This window comes from Cyprinodon tularosa, unplaced genomic scaffold (assembly GCF_016077235.1).
Source record: "Cyprinodon tularosa strain WSP-4 unplaced genomic scaffold, ASM1607723v1 ctg234, whole genome shotgun sequence".
NCBI classification, from domain to species: Eukaryota; Metazoa; Chordata; class Actinopteri; order Cyprinodontiformes; family Cyprinodontidae; genus Cyprinodon; species Cyprinodon tularosa.
The window spans coordinates 666,226-682,333 of NW_024038875.1; the positions used below are offsets into that span (position 1 = coordinate 666,226).

The 16,108-nt window shown below is 36.9% G+C and overlaps 2 protein-coding genes and 1 non-coding gene across 3 annotated transcripts; 2 read left to right on the top strand and 1 right to left on the bottom strand.

Annotated features, from left to right (window-relative positions):
- Window positions 1-1,384: 1,384 nt before the first annotated feature.
- pabpc1b (poly A binding protein, cytoplasmic 1 b) lies at window positions 1,385-11,009 on the top strand. Its single transcript, XM_038287069.1, has 14 exons — window positions 1,385-2,084; window positions 4,227-4,420; window positions 4,523-4,638; window positions 6,902-7,041; window positions 7,144-7,238; window positions 7,348-7,485; window positions 7,773-7,868; window positions 8,460-8,826; window positions 8,916-9,029; window positions 9,122-9,267; window positions 9,343-9,427; window positions 9,566-9,696; window positions 10,431-10,530; window positions 10,632-11,009. Exons 1-13 carry the CDS (start codon window positions 1,892-1,894, stop codon window positions 10,521-10,523), a joined length of 1,908 nt encoding a protein of 635 aa, XP_038142997.1. The 5' UTR covers window positions 1,385-1,891; the 3' UTR covers window positions 10,524-10,530; window positions 10,632-11,009.
- On the top strand, window positions 7,534-7,668 carry LOC119784844. The gene has a single exon (XR_005280988.1). It is a non-coding gene; the product is annotated as a small nucleolar RNA SNORA5 (small nucleolar RNA).
- Window positions 11,010-11,110: 101 nt separating the features above from the next.
- Window positions 11,111-13,498, bottom strand: LOC119784826 (type-4 ice-structuring protein-like). The gene is made up of 4 exons (XM_038287070.1): window positions 13,350-13,498; window positions 11,954-12,019; window positions 11,582-11,681; window positions 11,111-11,435 (listed from the first exon to the last, which is right to left on the bottom strand). Exons 2-4 carry the CDS (start codon window positions 11,997-11,999, stop codon window positions 11,225-11,227), a joined length of 357 nt encoding a protein of 118 aa, XP_038142998.1. The 5' UTR covers window positions 12,000-12,019; window positions 13,350-13,498; the 3' UTR covers window positions 11,111-11,224.
- Window positions 13,499-16,108: the final 2,610 nt, after the last annotated feature.

Below are 16,108 nucleotides of genomic sequence, written 5' to 3' on the forward strand. Positions count from 1 at the left end.
GTGTATTGCATCTTCTTCTTCACAATACCCCATAGATTTTCTATGGGGTTAAGGTCAGGAGAGTTTGCTGGCCAATTAAGAACAGGGATACCATGGTCCTTCAACCAGGTACTGGTAGCTTTGGCACTGTGTGCAGGTGCCAAGTCCTGTTGGAAAATGAAATCTGCATCTCCAAAAAGTTGGTCAGCTGCAGGAAGCATGAAGTGCTCTAAAACTTCCTGGTATGTGGCTGCGTTGACCCTGGACCTCAGAAAACACAATGGACCAACACCAGCAGATGACATGGCACCCCAAACCATCACTGACTGTGGAAACTTTACACTGGACTTCAAGCAACGTGGATGAAGTGCCTCTCTTCTTTTCCTCCAGACTCTGGGACCTTGATTTCCAAAGGAAATGCAAAATTTACTTTCATCAGAGAACATGACTTTGGACCACTCACCAGCAGTCCAGTCCTGTTTCTCTTTAGCCCAGGCAAGACGCTTCTGACGCTGTCTGTGGTTCAAGAGTGGCTTGACACAAGGAATGCGACAGCAGAAACCCATGTCTTTCATACGTCTGTGTGTGGTGGTTCTTGAAGCACTCACTCCAGCTGCAGTCCACTCTTTGTGAATCTCCCCCACATTTTTGAATGGGTTTTGTTTCACAATCCTCTCCAGGGTGCGGTTATCTCTCTTGCTTGTACACTTTTTTCGACCACATCTTTTCCTTCCCTTCGCCTCTCTATTAATGTGCTTGGACACTGAGCTCTGTGAACAGCCAGCCTCTTTAGCGATGACCTTTTGTGTCTTGCCCTCCTTGTGCAAGGTGTCGATGGTCGTCTTTTGGACAACTGTCAAGTCAGCAGTCTTCCCCATGATTGTGTAGCCTATAGAACTAGACTGAAAGACCATTTAAAGGCTTTTGCAGGTGGTTTGAGTTAATTAGCTGATTAGAGTGTGGCACCAGGGGCCATCAATTTTGAACCTTTTCACAATATTCTAATTTTCTGATATGATGAATTTGAGATTTTCATTTGTTGTCATTTGTAATCATCAAAATTAAACAAAATAAACATCTGAAATATATGAGTTTGTATGTAATGTATGAATATAATATACAAGTTTCACTTTTTAAATGGAATTACTGAAATCAATCTACTTTTTCATGATATTCTAATTTTATGACCAGCACCTGTAAAGAATATTTAAAAAAATTTTTTTCAGTATCAGTGAAAGAAAGAATTATAGTAAGAGTAGAAAGTAACACGTTTTTCTGGATTCCACCATTATTATCATGCATTTCCTCCTGGGGCACGCCCCCTTTCCTCCTCACCGATACTGGTAGATAATTGGTCAATTTATGTGACGTATAGGTCCCTATATAATCCAACAACCTCCCCCCGCCCCTCTTCCCTTCAACCCCGGCTGTCAGTGCGGTGTGAGTGCGTGTGTGCTCTGAGCTCGCTCACCACACTTTCTATAAAAAAAAAAAAAATAAAAATACAAAAAAAAAACTCAAAACATAAAAAAATATTTTAAAAAAAGATTTTTTTTCTTTCTTTTTGTAACAAGTCAATGAAGAAGGAGTAAAGACGGTCGAGGACTGACGGTAACGTACCCTAACGTGTCGAATTTTTTTTTTTTTTTTGAGTCGTTAGCTTTTTTTTCTCCCCCTTCCTTCGTTTGTCCGATTTTAACGGCTGTTTTAACAAACTGAAGTCGAATTGAAAATTTTTTGGCTCCAACCGACACAGTCATCTGTGGTATATTAACGTTTACGTATCGGCATAAAAGGAACGATACTGACCGTTAGCCAGTAAGACATTCGCAACTTTTTTTTTTTTTCGTTAATAAACTCAAGCGTAGTCCGTTTATAACGTCTGGTCTCAAAGGAGGGCGAGAGAAAGAAGATGAACCCCAGCGCTCCCAGTTACCCCATGGCCTCCCTGTATGTCGGAGACCTGCATCCAGATGTGACCGAGGCCATGCTGTATGAGAAATTCAGCCCAGCCGGAGCCATCCTCTCAATCCGGGTCTGTAGGGACATGATCACCCGGCGTTCCCTCGGATACGCCTATGTCAACTTCCAACAGCCAGCGGACGGTAAGTCCTTTTTGCTATTTTTTTTCATGGCAATATGTATTAAAATAGAGGATACCCGTGCTGCCTGTTAGAGAGAGGGGGGCTATGCTGCGTGAGCTACATGTGACTGCGGTAGGGTCTGTTCCAGTGACTGCCTGCCCTGCCCACCTCAGAGGCCCTGATAGCTGCCAAAAAAACGGATCCTTTATCTGTCCTGTCCGGGCAGCACCTCCCAACTGTAGTGCTGAGTTTTCCTTTAATCGCCTCTAAATGACTGCATGTTGTTTTAAATTTTTGAACTGAAATTTCCCTCTGTATAAAAAGAAGTAAAAGTCTCGTGAACCTGTTATGTTACTAAAACAGATAGTTTATTCCACAAGAGCTTGCCATCAGCAAACATTTTCTGCATGTCTGTGATAAAAGGGTGGCTTTGCCTCTGTCCTTTTGCTCCCATGGGTGTGTTTTTACACACAGCTGTGAGGGTTGATTCCATAATCTATTACATAATGATCAGTGGTCACTTTTTGGAAAAAAGAAACCTAAATTTGTTTTAGGAGGTATTTTAAGTAGGGCTGAGTGAGTTTAATTCATAATAAGAAGTATTACACTTCAGTTGTGTTCCTTTTATTTTGGCTTTAATCTTTTTTCTATGAATCAGAATCAGGTCGGGGAAATAAAAAATATCCAATTGCATCAATAATCTTATATGAATGTACTTATTTATTTAACAGGGACAGTGCAGTCACATGTTTTTAGCTATCATTTAGATTTCATTCTCAATACACTTATTCACAACTTTAACCAAAAAAATCTATTTGTTGTTAATATTACATATTTGTCAAAACTTTTGTGTTTAGTCGATCTTTGAGCAGATAAACCATAAAAAAGTTAAGTTTGGGATTTTTTTCTTGTTGAAAAATTTTAACACCTAAAACTTACCAACAAAATAGCTGCTTGGCTTCTAAAACTACAGGGACTGGTGCAATCAGACTGCTAGAATTGGCTTAAAAGCATTTAGTCATATCCACTTCTTAAATGTGACAGACTAGAGAGTATGCCACTATAGGGATCCATGTAAGGATTATTTTGCTAATAATTACCTTCTTTCTGTTAGTTTGGTTGATTACTAATAGCATCGCAACAGTCGATTAATAGGAGATTGTTTGCAAAATATAAACCAGGTGAGGATAAAACTATACCACAAGTTTTGTCAGCCTAAATGCAAATTGTGTGGAATTTATATCCAGTTAATTCATTTATAGCTCTTATTCTTTCAGTGAAGTTTTAAAGTATTTGTTACTCTTAACAATTAAGATTTATTATTTCATTAATTTATTGATGATACATTTTTTTAGCCCTCCTTTTTTCAGATGCCAGGAAATCGAAGATAATGGTTTATTAGCTGAGCTTACCCATATCAGCAAGTTGCTCAAGGCCAAATTTCCGAAGGTTATGGTTGGAGAATTTTAACATGAGTGCTATCTCAGGTCCACAGAAATACAAAACAGCAGTTTACATTTTAAAGGCTGTTGGAGACGACCACCTGAGTCTAATCAGCCTGCTCTAAAAGCACCACTCTAGTTTTCAGCTATTTGTTTGAGACCCCTGACATAAACACTCACCCTACTTGCCCTAATTGTAGCATTCTGAAGACTCTGTTATACATCATATTCCACAATGATCAAGTGAAAAATTCTAATGTGGTGGATGTTTCCTGACATATTTAAGATGCATTTTGTAAAAAAATTAGGTTGTCTAGTGTCTGGCTGTGGAAGTTTTTTCAAATACTGCTCCCTCTAATTTAATGTTGTAATGTTTGCTGAAGTTGCAGTTTGTTGGTTAAGCACTTGCAGCAACACTTGCTGTTAAGCTTGTTTGTGTTGTTTATTTGTTGGGTTTCTTCATTTCTAAATGACAATTAAGATGAGCTAGAATGCCAATAGCACACCTTAAAGCAAATTAAGACAAATTCTACTACACATCCTTTAATCTGATCTGATTTTTCTCTGAAGGAAAAATCCTTTTGAAGCGTTATTAAAAGTTTGCAATCACCAGATTCAGATGCATTTTTTAAGACTTAAGTTTTTTTTTTTTAAATACTAGTTTTTAATACTAGTTCTTTATAAACTTTCATTAATGAATATTTTGTGTTTTCTCTTCTAGCTGAGCGTGCACTGGACACCATGAACTTCGACGTGATCAAAGGGCGGCCCGTACGCATAATGTGGTCGCAGCGTGATCCGTCTCTGAGAAAAAGTGGTGTGGGAAACATCTTCATCAAGAATCTTGATAAGTCCATTGACAACAAGGCTCTTTATGACACCTTCTCTGCTTTTGGGAACATCCTATCCTGCAAGGTAAAGCGGCAGTTCTTTTAGCATAATCTCACATCTAATAATTAGTCCATGTTTATTTCAGGGTAAGTCTGTGTGTGTTTAAACATGTTCCATCTGCCCTAGGTTGTTTGTGACGAGAATGGCTCCAAAGGCTACGGTTTTGTGCATTTTGAGACTCAGGAACCCGCTGAACGAGCCATTGAAAAAATGAATGGCATGCTGCTCAATGATAGAAAAGTGTAAGTGCTGTTTTTTGAAACTAGTTCTTCAGAACCTTTGTAGGCATCAGCTGTTAAATTCTGACTCATCCTTAGTGGCAAAGTTGGGATAGTCTAAATGAAATTGGTTCCAGCAATATAATCAACAATGCTGACTTTAATTACCTGACTCTGAAATTAAGATTTCATGTTTTTAATCTTTAAATTTTGAACTAAGGTTGCAATAGATTTTCTCTTAAATGTTACGTGTGGAGTCCTGTCTCTGCAGTCATTGCTTTGCTGGCTCCCAGTCTGTGATGGTCGTTCCAAACATCAACTTTGTTTGTAAACGGTTTGAAACGGTTTTTGATATAAAAAAAATGTAAATTAATGCACCAAAATATTTAAAAGCAACAATTAGACATTAAAATGGTTTTAAAATGTATGATAGTAATGCATGCACCTTGAAATATTACTGTCACTAAAAGTCATAGATATTTCTTTCTTTTGATGTTGAAATCAATCTATTTAGATTTACTATTTGAGTCTAATTCTATTCATCATTCTATACTCTGGCTTTTTATGAAATTTAAAACTAATTTATAACTAATAAATATTTTTAATTTTTTAAGGTCATGCTGAAGATAGTACTTCAATAATTAGGGTCATTGCCTACTTGCTGCATTTTTAACAGTTTTTCAGCCTGTTTGACTGATTAGCTGCTTGAATGCATGAATGTGTAGAAGCTGACATTCATTTACCACTTATTGTTTTTAATGGAACTAATGCCATTTTTTAAAACATTGAACATCTGAAACATCTGGAAAAAACATAATTTTGAAAAAAATGATTAACCAGAAAATTGGATCACTTGAAGAAAATATTATTGCACTTTTTTTGTCTTAAGGTCAGTCCCATCCCTAATTTTGGCCTGCTTTATTTTCCTAAGCCAGTCTTGGTGTGTAGGATTGTTGTCTTGCCATAAAACTAGTTGGATATGTTGTTGGCTTCATGGTGGATAAGGATACTGGTATTCCAGCCCTTTTTACACATTGCAAAGCCACAACCTCCACCTGTTTGTAAACTTGTCAAAACATTTTGAAGGCGTCATTAGTTTAATGGGAAAATGGAACCAATTCTGATCTGAAATGCGGTCAAATTTTTAGCCAGCGTTGTACCTAGTGCAGATGGACTGAGAGGAAATCTTATGTTGGGGGCAAAACAACATGTTTAAGTCATTGTTGTTTTGACTGCGATCTTAGTTTTTGGCCTTCAGGAAAAGGAAATATTAGTTTAAGTCACAGTTTAGTCATTACCAGACTGACAGCTTTAGCCTACATACTACCTTTGATGGAGATGATGCTGGTGTGCGGTTCATTATTGCTGTCGGTCGGACACCATTGTTTTTTTTGTTTTTTTCTTAGAATTCAAATATACTTTATGAATGAATGCCCTACCTTATACAGAAGTTGTGAAAATAGCAGATGTAGTTTAACACATTACATTGGTTCAAATAGCAGGAACACAAGCTAATAAAATGTACAGTAAAGGAATGGTTTCAGATATTTAAGGTTACCAAACCCAAAGAAATTTCTTCCTGATCTATTAAGAATTATGCTTTACACACAGATCAATCTTTATAACTCCAAAAAAAAAATAGAAAAGAACGAAAACCTTCTTAATTTGGTATGTGTGGCTTTATTTCTATGTATTCGCCCCTTGTTTACCACTGCTCAGGGGTGAAAGTAGATTTGGATTTCTTGCAGGTATTGTATAAAAATATTAAATGGCCTACATTTTCTATTACAATATTCTTACATTTCTTTTTTCAGAATTATATTTATTTCAAGACTCATCAGTTTCAACCATTACATCTTAATGTTTCTGAATCATTTCGTCTGATATTAAGAAAAAAAATATTGAGAGCCTCCAAAATTGCCTGGTCATGCCATGACAATCCCGACCTAAATTTCAAGAATATGTTAACTAACCACAATACAAGAAAACATTACATCATATTTGAACAGAAGGAAACTTTTAGACAGAAATATTTATGTGGGTCTAAAAATAAACTGTAAGTAATGAAATATTTACTCTGGATATCATTTAGGGATGCCTTTGGTAGAAATTGAAGTTTTGTCAGATAGACTAAAAGATTTTTTTTTTACGCTTGCTAGAATAATTTTGTCATTGTTTACAAATACGGCTCTCGTTTAAGTCAGTCATCAAAAGACCATGATAAAGCATGTTGGTCAATGAGTAAGCTTGTTATATGAACAATTGTTTTGTTATCTTTTTAATGCAGCTTTGTTGGCCGCTTCAAGTCTCGTAAAGAACGTGAGGCTGAACTTGGTGCCCGGGCAAAGGAGTTCACTAATGTTTACATTAAAAACTTTGGCGACGATATGGACGATGAGAAGTTGAGAGAGCTGTTTAGCAAATATGGTGCGTGATCGTCTCATAGTCGAACCTAAACACACCCACTCCGCAGGTGATGCTACTTCAGAGTTTAGGCTTTTGGTCGCCAACTTTGTCTTTGCTTCTTAGGAAATGCACTGAGTACGCGGGTGATGACTGATGAGAGCGGAAAGTCCCGCGGCTTTGGCTTTGTCAGCTTTGAAAGACACGAAGATGCACAGACGGTATGACTTAAACCAAGATGACTTATTTGTTAATATTTTGTTTTGTAAGGAAGCAGAATTGATCCCTGTTATGAACTCCACCTTTAATTGTTGATTATTTCAATTTCAGGCAGTGGATGAAATGAACGGAAAGGATCTTAATGGGAAGCCCATCTACGTTTGCCGTGCTCAGAAGAAGGTCGAACGACAGACGGAGCTTAAGCGCAAATTTGAGCAAATGAAACAAGACCGTATGACTCGCTACCAGGTCAGCATGAATATCTCCAGCATCAGATGCCATATGACCACAGAAAGAAGCAGCTTTGTCAAATTCAGTGCCCCCTCTGCTATGGGGGCCACTGGCCAAAATGGCTGCCACAGTAACTGTAGTTCATGGGCCCCACTACCTTTTACCTTGGTTCCTGGGGATAATTATGTGCTGCAGACAGAAATGTTTGTGTCATATTGGAGCTCACTTCCCTTTTTTTTTTTTCATTATTTATTTTTTGACAAAAAAAACTATATAAACACATTTGTTTTTCTGTTTATTCATAGGGTGTCAACCTGTATGTAAAGAACCTTGATGATGGGATTGATGATGAACGTTTGCGAAAGGAGTTCTGCCTCTTTGGGAATATAACCAGTGCCAAGGTTAAGACCTTTCTTCTTCCATCTATCGTCAGACTTCTACAGCTCATTATTACAGTCCTCTTAAACCTTTCCACTTTTTCTATCGCTATTGCCTCAAACATATTTCATGGAGCTCTTCGGGTGATAGACCAATACCAATCAGTGCTTAATTGTTAATGGAGAAGAAAAGGTTCAATGTAAATTAATGTATGAAGACCGTTTGACTTTGTAAAGCCGGTATTTTGCTGCTGTTACAGTTACAACTATATTGTTTGATGTGTAATATCTAATTTATTCAGGAATTTAATTGGGCCATTCTAACACAAAATGTCTTTTCCTTTAAAATATTTAATTGTTACTTTTATTAGATGACTCAAATTTTTTAGTCCTTTGGAACCTCTAAAGTTTTCCTCCTAAGATTTCCTCATATTAAGCCCCATTCATTTTCTATCTTGTGTTATTCTAGGCCAGAAATATATTTTCAGTCTGCTCTCACAGTGCTAATAACTTAGCACTTTGTGCTAATAACCCAGTGCAACTGTTAACGCTGTGGTTGTAATGTATAAATAAATGTATCTGAGGTATCATAACTTTTTTTTTTTTGGTTATCAGGTCATGGTTGAAGGCGGTCGCAGCAAAGGCTTTGGATTTGTCTGCTTCTCCTCACCAGAAGAGGCGACTAAAGCTGTTACAGAGATGAATGGGCGCATCGTGGCCACCAAGCCACTGTACGTTGCTCTGGCCCAGAGAAAAGAGGAGCGTCAGGCCCACCTGACCAACCAGTATATGCAGCGTATGGCCAGTGTGCGTGCAGTGCCAAATCCTGTCATCAACCCCTACCAGCCCGCGCCACCCACAGGCTACTTCATGGCTGCGATACCTCAGGCCCAAAATCGTGCTTCTTACTACCCAGCTGCTGGCCAGATGGCTCCGCTCCGCCCAAGCCCACGCTGGACAACGCAGGGTGTCCGACCCCAACGTGAGGGTTTTCATTTGGCATCAATGCATATATCTTCCGATTGTCCCCATTATAACCAGCTTGTTAAATAATTGTTTCTTTGCCCTCAGACTTTCAGAACATGAGCGGTGCCATGCGTGCCTCAGCTCCACGCCCTCCTCAGACCTTTGGTACCATGCGGCCTGCTTCTCAGGTTCCCCGCATGATGTCTGCGCAGCGCGTCGGTCAGTCCAGTTGGCACAAAGCCTCTTTTCTTTCTACATATCAAGTATAAATGTATCATCTTGATGGCTCTCGTCTTTGACTCATCTTGCAGCTGCTCAGACCATGGCTCCCAGACCAGCCACTGCAGCTGCAGCAACAACCGCTTCTGTGCGCGGAGTCCCTCAGTACAAGTACGCTGCAGGAGTCCGCAACCCTCAGCAGCACATCACCTCCCAACCACAAGTCCCCCTGCAGCAGGTGAAGTTCTGCTCTCAGCAGTGGTAGAATCGTTGGAGGGTGAAGCTGTAGCTGTAATATGTTTGTGTCCCTCAGCCTGCAGTCCATGTCCAAGGACAGGAGCCTCTGACTGCCTCCATGCTGGCAGCTGCGCCGCCACAGGAACAAAAGCAGATGCTGGGTAAGCTACACTGATGGCGTTGTTCTACTACAGCTCTAGCTCTTGCTGTATCCAGTTTAATTATGTGCATAAAACATTCAATTTTTTTATTTTTATTTATTTTTTTTTAACTCTAAACCATCTCTGTCATGCCTGTAGGTGAGCGTCTGTTTCCACTGATCCAGAACATGCATCTCAGCCTGGCAGGCAAGATAACCGGCATGCTGCTGGAGATTGACAACTCAGAGCTGCTTCACATGCTGGAGTCCCCAGAGTCTCTCCGCTCCAAGGTTACTGTTCCACTTTTTTGATACAACCAGCTTGTAGTTATGAAATCTGGGTGTATTGCGCCAGATCGTCAGACTGCTGCAAATTCAGCTTGATTTTTTTGGGGAGGTGACATGAATATAAAGTGTTTGATTTGCTGTATTTTTAAATGTAAAGAAATGTATCAATTTGTTGGGTTAAAACCAGAAAAACTTCCATAAACTGGGAATTTAATTGATGCTGCAACAAAAAATATTGATCAAGCAGTCTGCTTATTGAAACATGGTTGCATCGTACTGGAGATTAAAGCTGGTCCAAATGGTGGGTGATAAAAAACACTTAAGGCTGGATTTAACTTCCAGTACTTCTAAAAGCCTAAACATTCAGCCAGAACTACAAATATAGGTATCGGCTTAATAGGATCTATGGAAAACATAAGCAAATAGAAGTCTTAGCTGTATTAAGTTGATAAACTGAAACTTCTGCAGAGCTTTCAGAGTAAAATAGGCTAAAAGAAAATGTGACACTCTTTATACTCCTATGATTGTAATAACATCGTTTTTATTTCCTTCATCTTAACAATTATGCTCTGTTTTGTCATTAAAACACGAGCACATTTAGTTTGTGGGTGTGACGAAACAGGGAAAAGATCAAGGGGTTTGAATACTTAAGCAAATGGTTATGAGTAAACTACTTTTTAAAATGTCAAGGTGAATCTGGGGGCTTTTGTTGACATCATTCACCGATATCTATCCAGGTGGATGAGGCTGTGGCTGTGCTACAGGCCCACCAGGCTAAGGAGGCTGCTCAGAAGACTGTGACCAACTCCACTGCTGTCCCAGCTGTCTGAACCAAAGGTACACATTTAAGATCTTGCATTATGAACAAAATGCTTAAAAATGCAAAAAGTGGCTATATCTTAATGCAATGTTTTTTTTTGTTTTTTTCCCCTCAACAGGATTGGGTAACCCTGAGACAAGCTTCACAAAAAGAAAAAAAAATGCTTAAAATGTTTTAAAATTTCATTAAATAGAGTAAAAAGTATCAAATACAAAACTTAAAAAAAAAGAGAAAACAATGAGAATAAGTCTCCAGTCGGCCTTGTGAGAGACGAGGTCTGCTTTTCTTGGTTAAAAACAGCAAAAAAGAGAAAAATAAAACAAAAGTAAACATAAAAAAAGGATCAGTTTGAGAAGTTTTAGATGAGATTTATGGAAATGTAAGTGAAAGCATTCCTTTCTGCCATTTTATCCGTTTTAAATGTTTGGGCTTTTGAAGCCTGTTATTGTGAATTTTCATTTTACCTTTGCTTGCTTGAATTAAAGTTCTAAAATAATCCTGGTTTGTCTGTTAATAGAGGCTGCTGTGAAAACTTCTTTATACAAATCGGATTTGAATTCATTTAAAACTTAAACATCTTTCAGTTGTGCCATTTTGTCTAGTCTTAAAAAATGTTTTATTTTCAAATGTGTCAATGGGATATGAACATGTTTCTGGTTTGGGTTAAAAGCAATTCAACATAATATAGATGCCTAGAAATGACTGGTTGGGTTATTTCCTGCTGGTCTTGATGTTCACAACCACACTGTGCTTGAGGTCATCCAGCATCTGCTTCAGATTGGACAATAATGGCTGCATTTGCTCAGTTAGAGGTTTGATCTGATCCTCCATGTGTGTGACTGCTGACTGAAGCTCCTTCATCTTATTCTGGATATCAGCGGCCAGGGGCTCAAGCTCACTCTGCCTCTCCTCAAGGAACGACCTGAAAATATCACACAAAGTTTGTGAATTAAGAATCACTATGACCGAACACGATAAATGAAATAGTCAAAGGAAAGCAAGTTGCTATGCAGCAAATGTGTTCACTATTTAGTATGAATCTGATGCTGGTGGTTGCTTTTCACTCACTGAGCCTTGTCCTTCATCTCTTCGTTGCCCACAGCGATTTTAGCTTTTATGTTTTCAAGGTAGTCGCTCATTTGAAGGCCTCCATTATAGGCAGAGGTTCCTGTGGTTTTAAAATCAAACAATCAGGATTTAATATCCCAACTTACTTTTAAAAGAATTGTTAGAAAGGGTCAATTCAGTATTTCCAAAAATTATTTCTTCACATTGGCCTTTCCTTTCTCTAAACACACTTTTATCAAAGGTAGGTTGATTATTTATATAAACCATACCTTTTGATAAAAGTATATTTAGTGGAAGATTATTTTTTTTTCTATAAAAAGTGACAGTACAGGTAGAAATCAAGTGAATTTCTGAATATAAAACTTATTTTACCATAGGTGAGGGCAAGAACAAGAAGTGCAATATGGAACAGTTTCATGGCTGCTGACTTGAATAGACCTAGAATAAAACAAAACAATGATTACAACCTTGCCTAATCTAGGAAGCTTCTAATACATTTATCATTATTGGTGGCTCACAACAAACAATTGCGTAATGGAAAGTTCAAACAAATGAGATATCTGAGGAATTCTGGATGTTCATTAGTCTAAGAAGGCATCTATTTAAACTATCATTAACTTTATTAAAACCCATGATATGTTCAACTAACAAAATGTTCTGTGGGACTGGTCCTGTGTCCCAGATATTTTAACAATTGGTGAAAAAGAACATAATTATGGAGAAATATCTTGCTTTCTAAAGAAACTAAAATTAAAGAGTTTAACCATAATGACCATTGTTCCATTTAGATGAAAATGGGCGAGGTTTACAAGCCCAGAACACATTATGGTGTTTTCCTGTTGGAGAGACGGGTGAGCTTCACAAAATAAAAGAACACAAAATTCAATCAACGTCTAATGGCATCAGTCAGGAAGTTATGGGCCTGAAACAAAATGACTGTAGATGGTTGTTGACAGACCCAACTGTACATCTTTTCTGTCAGGTGGAATGGGCGAAAAAACCTGGCAAACTGCGATGAGAAGCTTGTGGAAGGACATCCCAGTTTCAGTCTAAGTCATACAATGTAAATACCTTTTCTACCAGGTACTCAGGAAATTTTTGAAAACTTCTATATTGAAAAAAGTAAGACAAAATCTTATTCTTTGGGATTTAACATATAAAAAATTATTTAAGTGCTTGCAGCTGTATTTTGTAATATCATGCTTCATTTTCAGAGCATGTAATAAACTGAATTTTGAACCCTCAGCAGAGCCTATGTGAGGAAAAGCTTCTTGGAGCTTAATGAGATGAGTCACTGGTAATACTTTCCTGGAAATGTCCACCAGGCTTCTTTCCTCAGGGCCATAAGATAAATATTTCAAGACGTATTGTACTTAGACTAGCAAACATAATTAACTGATCATATAGAGCCACTCAGCCATAAAATTAGGGTTTTTAGGTATAGATTTTTTATTTTTATTTGCAGAGGTTCTTGGATTTCAAGTTTTATTGAAGCTATTTATGAATTGGTCCTAAGAATTCAACAACAAAAAACACGGCACAAACTATACTATATATAAATGCACTTCCTGCATTAAACCTGCAGAGAAAAAACTTTTTTCTCTTGTATATCTAAGGTGAGGTAAAAATGTCCCACCTTACAAAAAAAAACAAGCAATTTTAATCCTCATTACTCCTATGAAAATAAAAATAATCTGTATCTTTGGCACAAAGTTTAAACAGAAAGTGCTTTTTTTTTTTTTTTCCTCTAAGAGAGAGTAGGACTCACCTGTTTTGCAGATGGTGGTTTTTGGAGCAGATGGTGCCTCTGTGCTGGACCCTCACACCTCTTATAGGCCGGCCTGATGATGCAGGTCCATGGTCATCTGAAGCTGACTGGATTAGATAAAGAGGAAACAGGGTACTCACTGTGTGTAGTGTCTGTTAGCAGTGTCAAACTGAACCAAGGTCCAGCAGTCCCTGTACTTACTCACCGACATTCTGCATGAGTCTTATTATATAGATTAAACTGAACCCAGAATCATCAGTGAGAATATCAGCACACAGACATCAAGGACCTGTTTCCAGGATGTTATGCTTCATCAATCTGATAATAGATAAGAGGCAGAATGTCTTGATCTTATTTAGTTTCTTTGATTTTGAAGGTTCTGTTTGGTGTAAAGATTTGGCAGGAAACATATGATACGCTGGTTTAAAATGAGATGCCTGTCAGGATGTTAAATAGATTATTAATAAACTAAAAACCTTGTTTCATTTAACAGCTAGAATACGTTTTTATATTTACAAATTCGAACAGATAAGGGCCCCTTATGAACGAAATCAGTTTTTATTCAGAAATATTTACATATCGTTTTCTGCTTTCTTTTTTTTTTCTTTTCTCTAGAAAGTAAAGAAACTTAATAGCAGGTAGAATAAGAGTAAATATTTTGCTTTACTTAATAAACCATAAGAACAAAATGTGTATTCTACCTGAGAACCAAGATTGTTTTTGGGTTTAAGCATTTTTACGGATGGTCTAATATTCTCTATGACACTTCCACCTCTGGGATTTTCTGTCTGTGTGAAGTTGTTTTTCTAATATGACCAACTTAGATTCAAACGCCTAAGCAGGAGCATCACACCATGCTGTTCATTCCCGCTTCTAAAGTTAAAAATAAACCTCCTTCAAAATGCCTCATAATGTTGTGCAGAATCATCTTAGCCATAATTTAGTTTTCCCCCAACTAGTTCCTCACCAGGAATTGCATCCTTTTTATTTCATTGCATTTGTGTAGTTTTATTTTATTTCAATATTTAAAAGGCTGTTAGTTCCCTTGTTTTTGTTTATCCACATTGCTTAAAATGTTCTGTAATGTTACAGTTGATATTATATTTCCTAATTTCAGAGTATGCTGGAAAAATACATGAGCTAAAATACTGTAAGCTTTTACTGTCCAGACGTCATACTTCTTTTTGGGATCGACTGATCTTCATGTTTTAAAATAAGCTGACTAAAAACTTCACATCGATTTGTATTACTCTTATGACTATAGGAGTATGGAGTATGTATTTTTATATGTTAAGGTTCATAATGTTTCATGCTAGTTAACTGTTATCTACAGTGAAAGGAATCAGGATTGGACATTATGCATATAAAATTAAGAAATTATAATTACAATGAATTAAATGAGACATTATAGGGATATATATATATATATATATATATATATATATATATATATATATATATATATGTATATATATTCAGAAAGCATTATAGTATGTAAATAGTGAGAGAATTGAACTACTACACAAGGCGTAAATGGTTAAAAATGTCAGCACTGCTTATGAATAAAAGGGGAACAATTTTTGCGGAGAACTATATATAATTTTTTTCAATGCCATACTTTGTAAGGCAAGGCAAGTTTATTTATATAGCACAATTCGGTGCAAAGGCATTTACAATTGCTTTACACAAACTATAAAACAGAAGCAAAATAAAAGCAAGTAAAGAGAAAAACATGAAAAAGCAGGTAGTAAACCAAATAAAACAGTTGGACCACAAACTTAAACTAATGATAAATTAGTTTTAGTTGAACCTTTATTTTAACAAGGCAGTTCTAAACAAATGGGTTTTTAACTTTGACTTAAAAGATCTCAGGGTTTTTCAGTCTTTTGGGATATTGTTCCGTATAATCGGAGCAAAGGATAAAAATGCTGCTTCTCTGTCTTTGCATAAAGAGCATCAAAAATAACAGGACAAAAATTTGTTTTATAGCGTTGCTATAGTTAACCCTTTATACCCTTAATAATTGACAGAAAAAAAATAAATAAATTAGAGTTGTCTTTGAACTTTCTGAGAAGTGAAATAAAAAACATACATTTTGTATAAGTTAAATTTGATCATTTATTTGAATCAATGTTAATTCATGAAGCATTTCTGTATATTTTTTTATACATTCTCTCTTTGCTAGATTTGTCTGATTGTGTAAGTCAAGGTTTTGAAGAACGGCTTTAAAGTGTTAACAGCCTAATTAAAAAAACAACAACAAAAAAATCAAATTCTGATTGAATATTAACTTAATATAACAGTTAGCTGCTACGGGAACTTAGAAAAGCCTAATTTAATACATTTTGATCCATAACTTAGTGAGTGTATTTAGAGGGGTTCAGCATTCCCTAATGCAGCCAATTTAAAACACAAATGTTTTAACACTTGATTGAATACTGCTGACGTCAGTAAGTTCCTCTTATCTCCAAAAATGTTGGCTTTTTGTCCCTGAGTACTATGGAAGGTCTTTTCCTTCTGCTCTTGGGTTGATTCATACATTTTGCTCTAAAAAAAAAACAGAAGCCGTCACCCTCCTGTATGGTAAACTGATTGAACATTCCTATGCTGTTTATACTTGCTTGTATTTGTTTAAACAGATGAGTGCTGCAGCCATCAGGGTGTTTTAGTTCAGAATGAACTAGAATCCTCATTCTGATGTCTGTTCATTTCTTTTGATTATGCACTTGCGATAATCTCACAAAAAAGTGTTGTTTTTA

Bases quoted from the DNA above. Each gene is read 5' to 3' on its own strand.
- pabpc1b (XM_038287069.1), top strand. From the start codon at position 1,892: ATGAACCCCAGCGCTCCCAGTTACCCCATGGCCTCCCTGTATGTCGGA. The intron at 4,639-6,901 runs GTAAGTGCTGTT...TTTTTAATGCAG, and splicing joins CTGCTCAATGATAGAAAAGT to CTTTGTTGGCCGCTTCAAGT. The intron at 7,239-7,347 runs GTATGACTTAAA...TTTCAATTTCAG, and splicing joins GACACGAAGATGCACAGACG to GCAGTGGATGAAATGAACGG.
- LOC119784826 (XM_038287070.1), bottom strand. From the start codon at position 11,999: ATGAAACTGTTCCATATTGCACTTCTTGTTCTTGCCCTCACCTATG. The intron at 11,682-11,953 runs GTAAAATAAGTT...TTAAAACCACAG, and splicing joins TGTTCTTGCCCTCACCTATG to GAACCTCTGCCTATAATGGA. The intron at 11,436-11,581 runs GTGAGTGAAAAG...TGATATTTTCAG, and splicing joins GAGATGAAGGACAAGGCTCA to GTCGTTCCTTGAGGAGAGGC.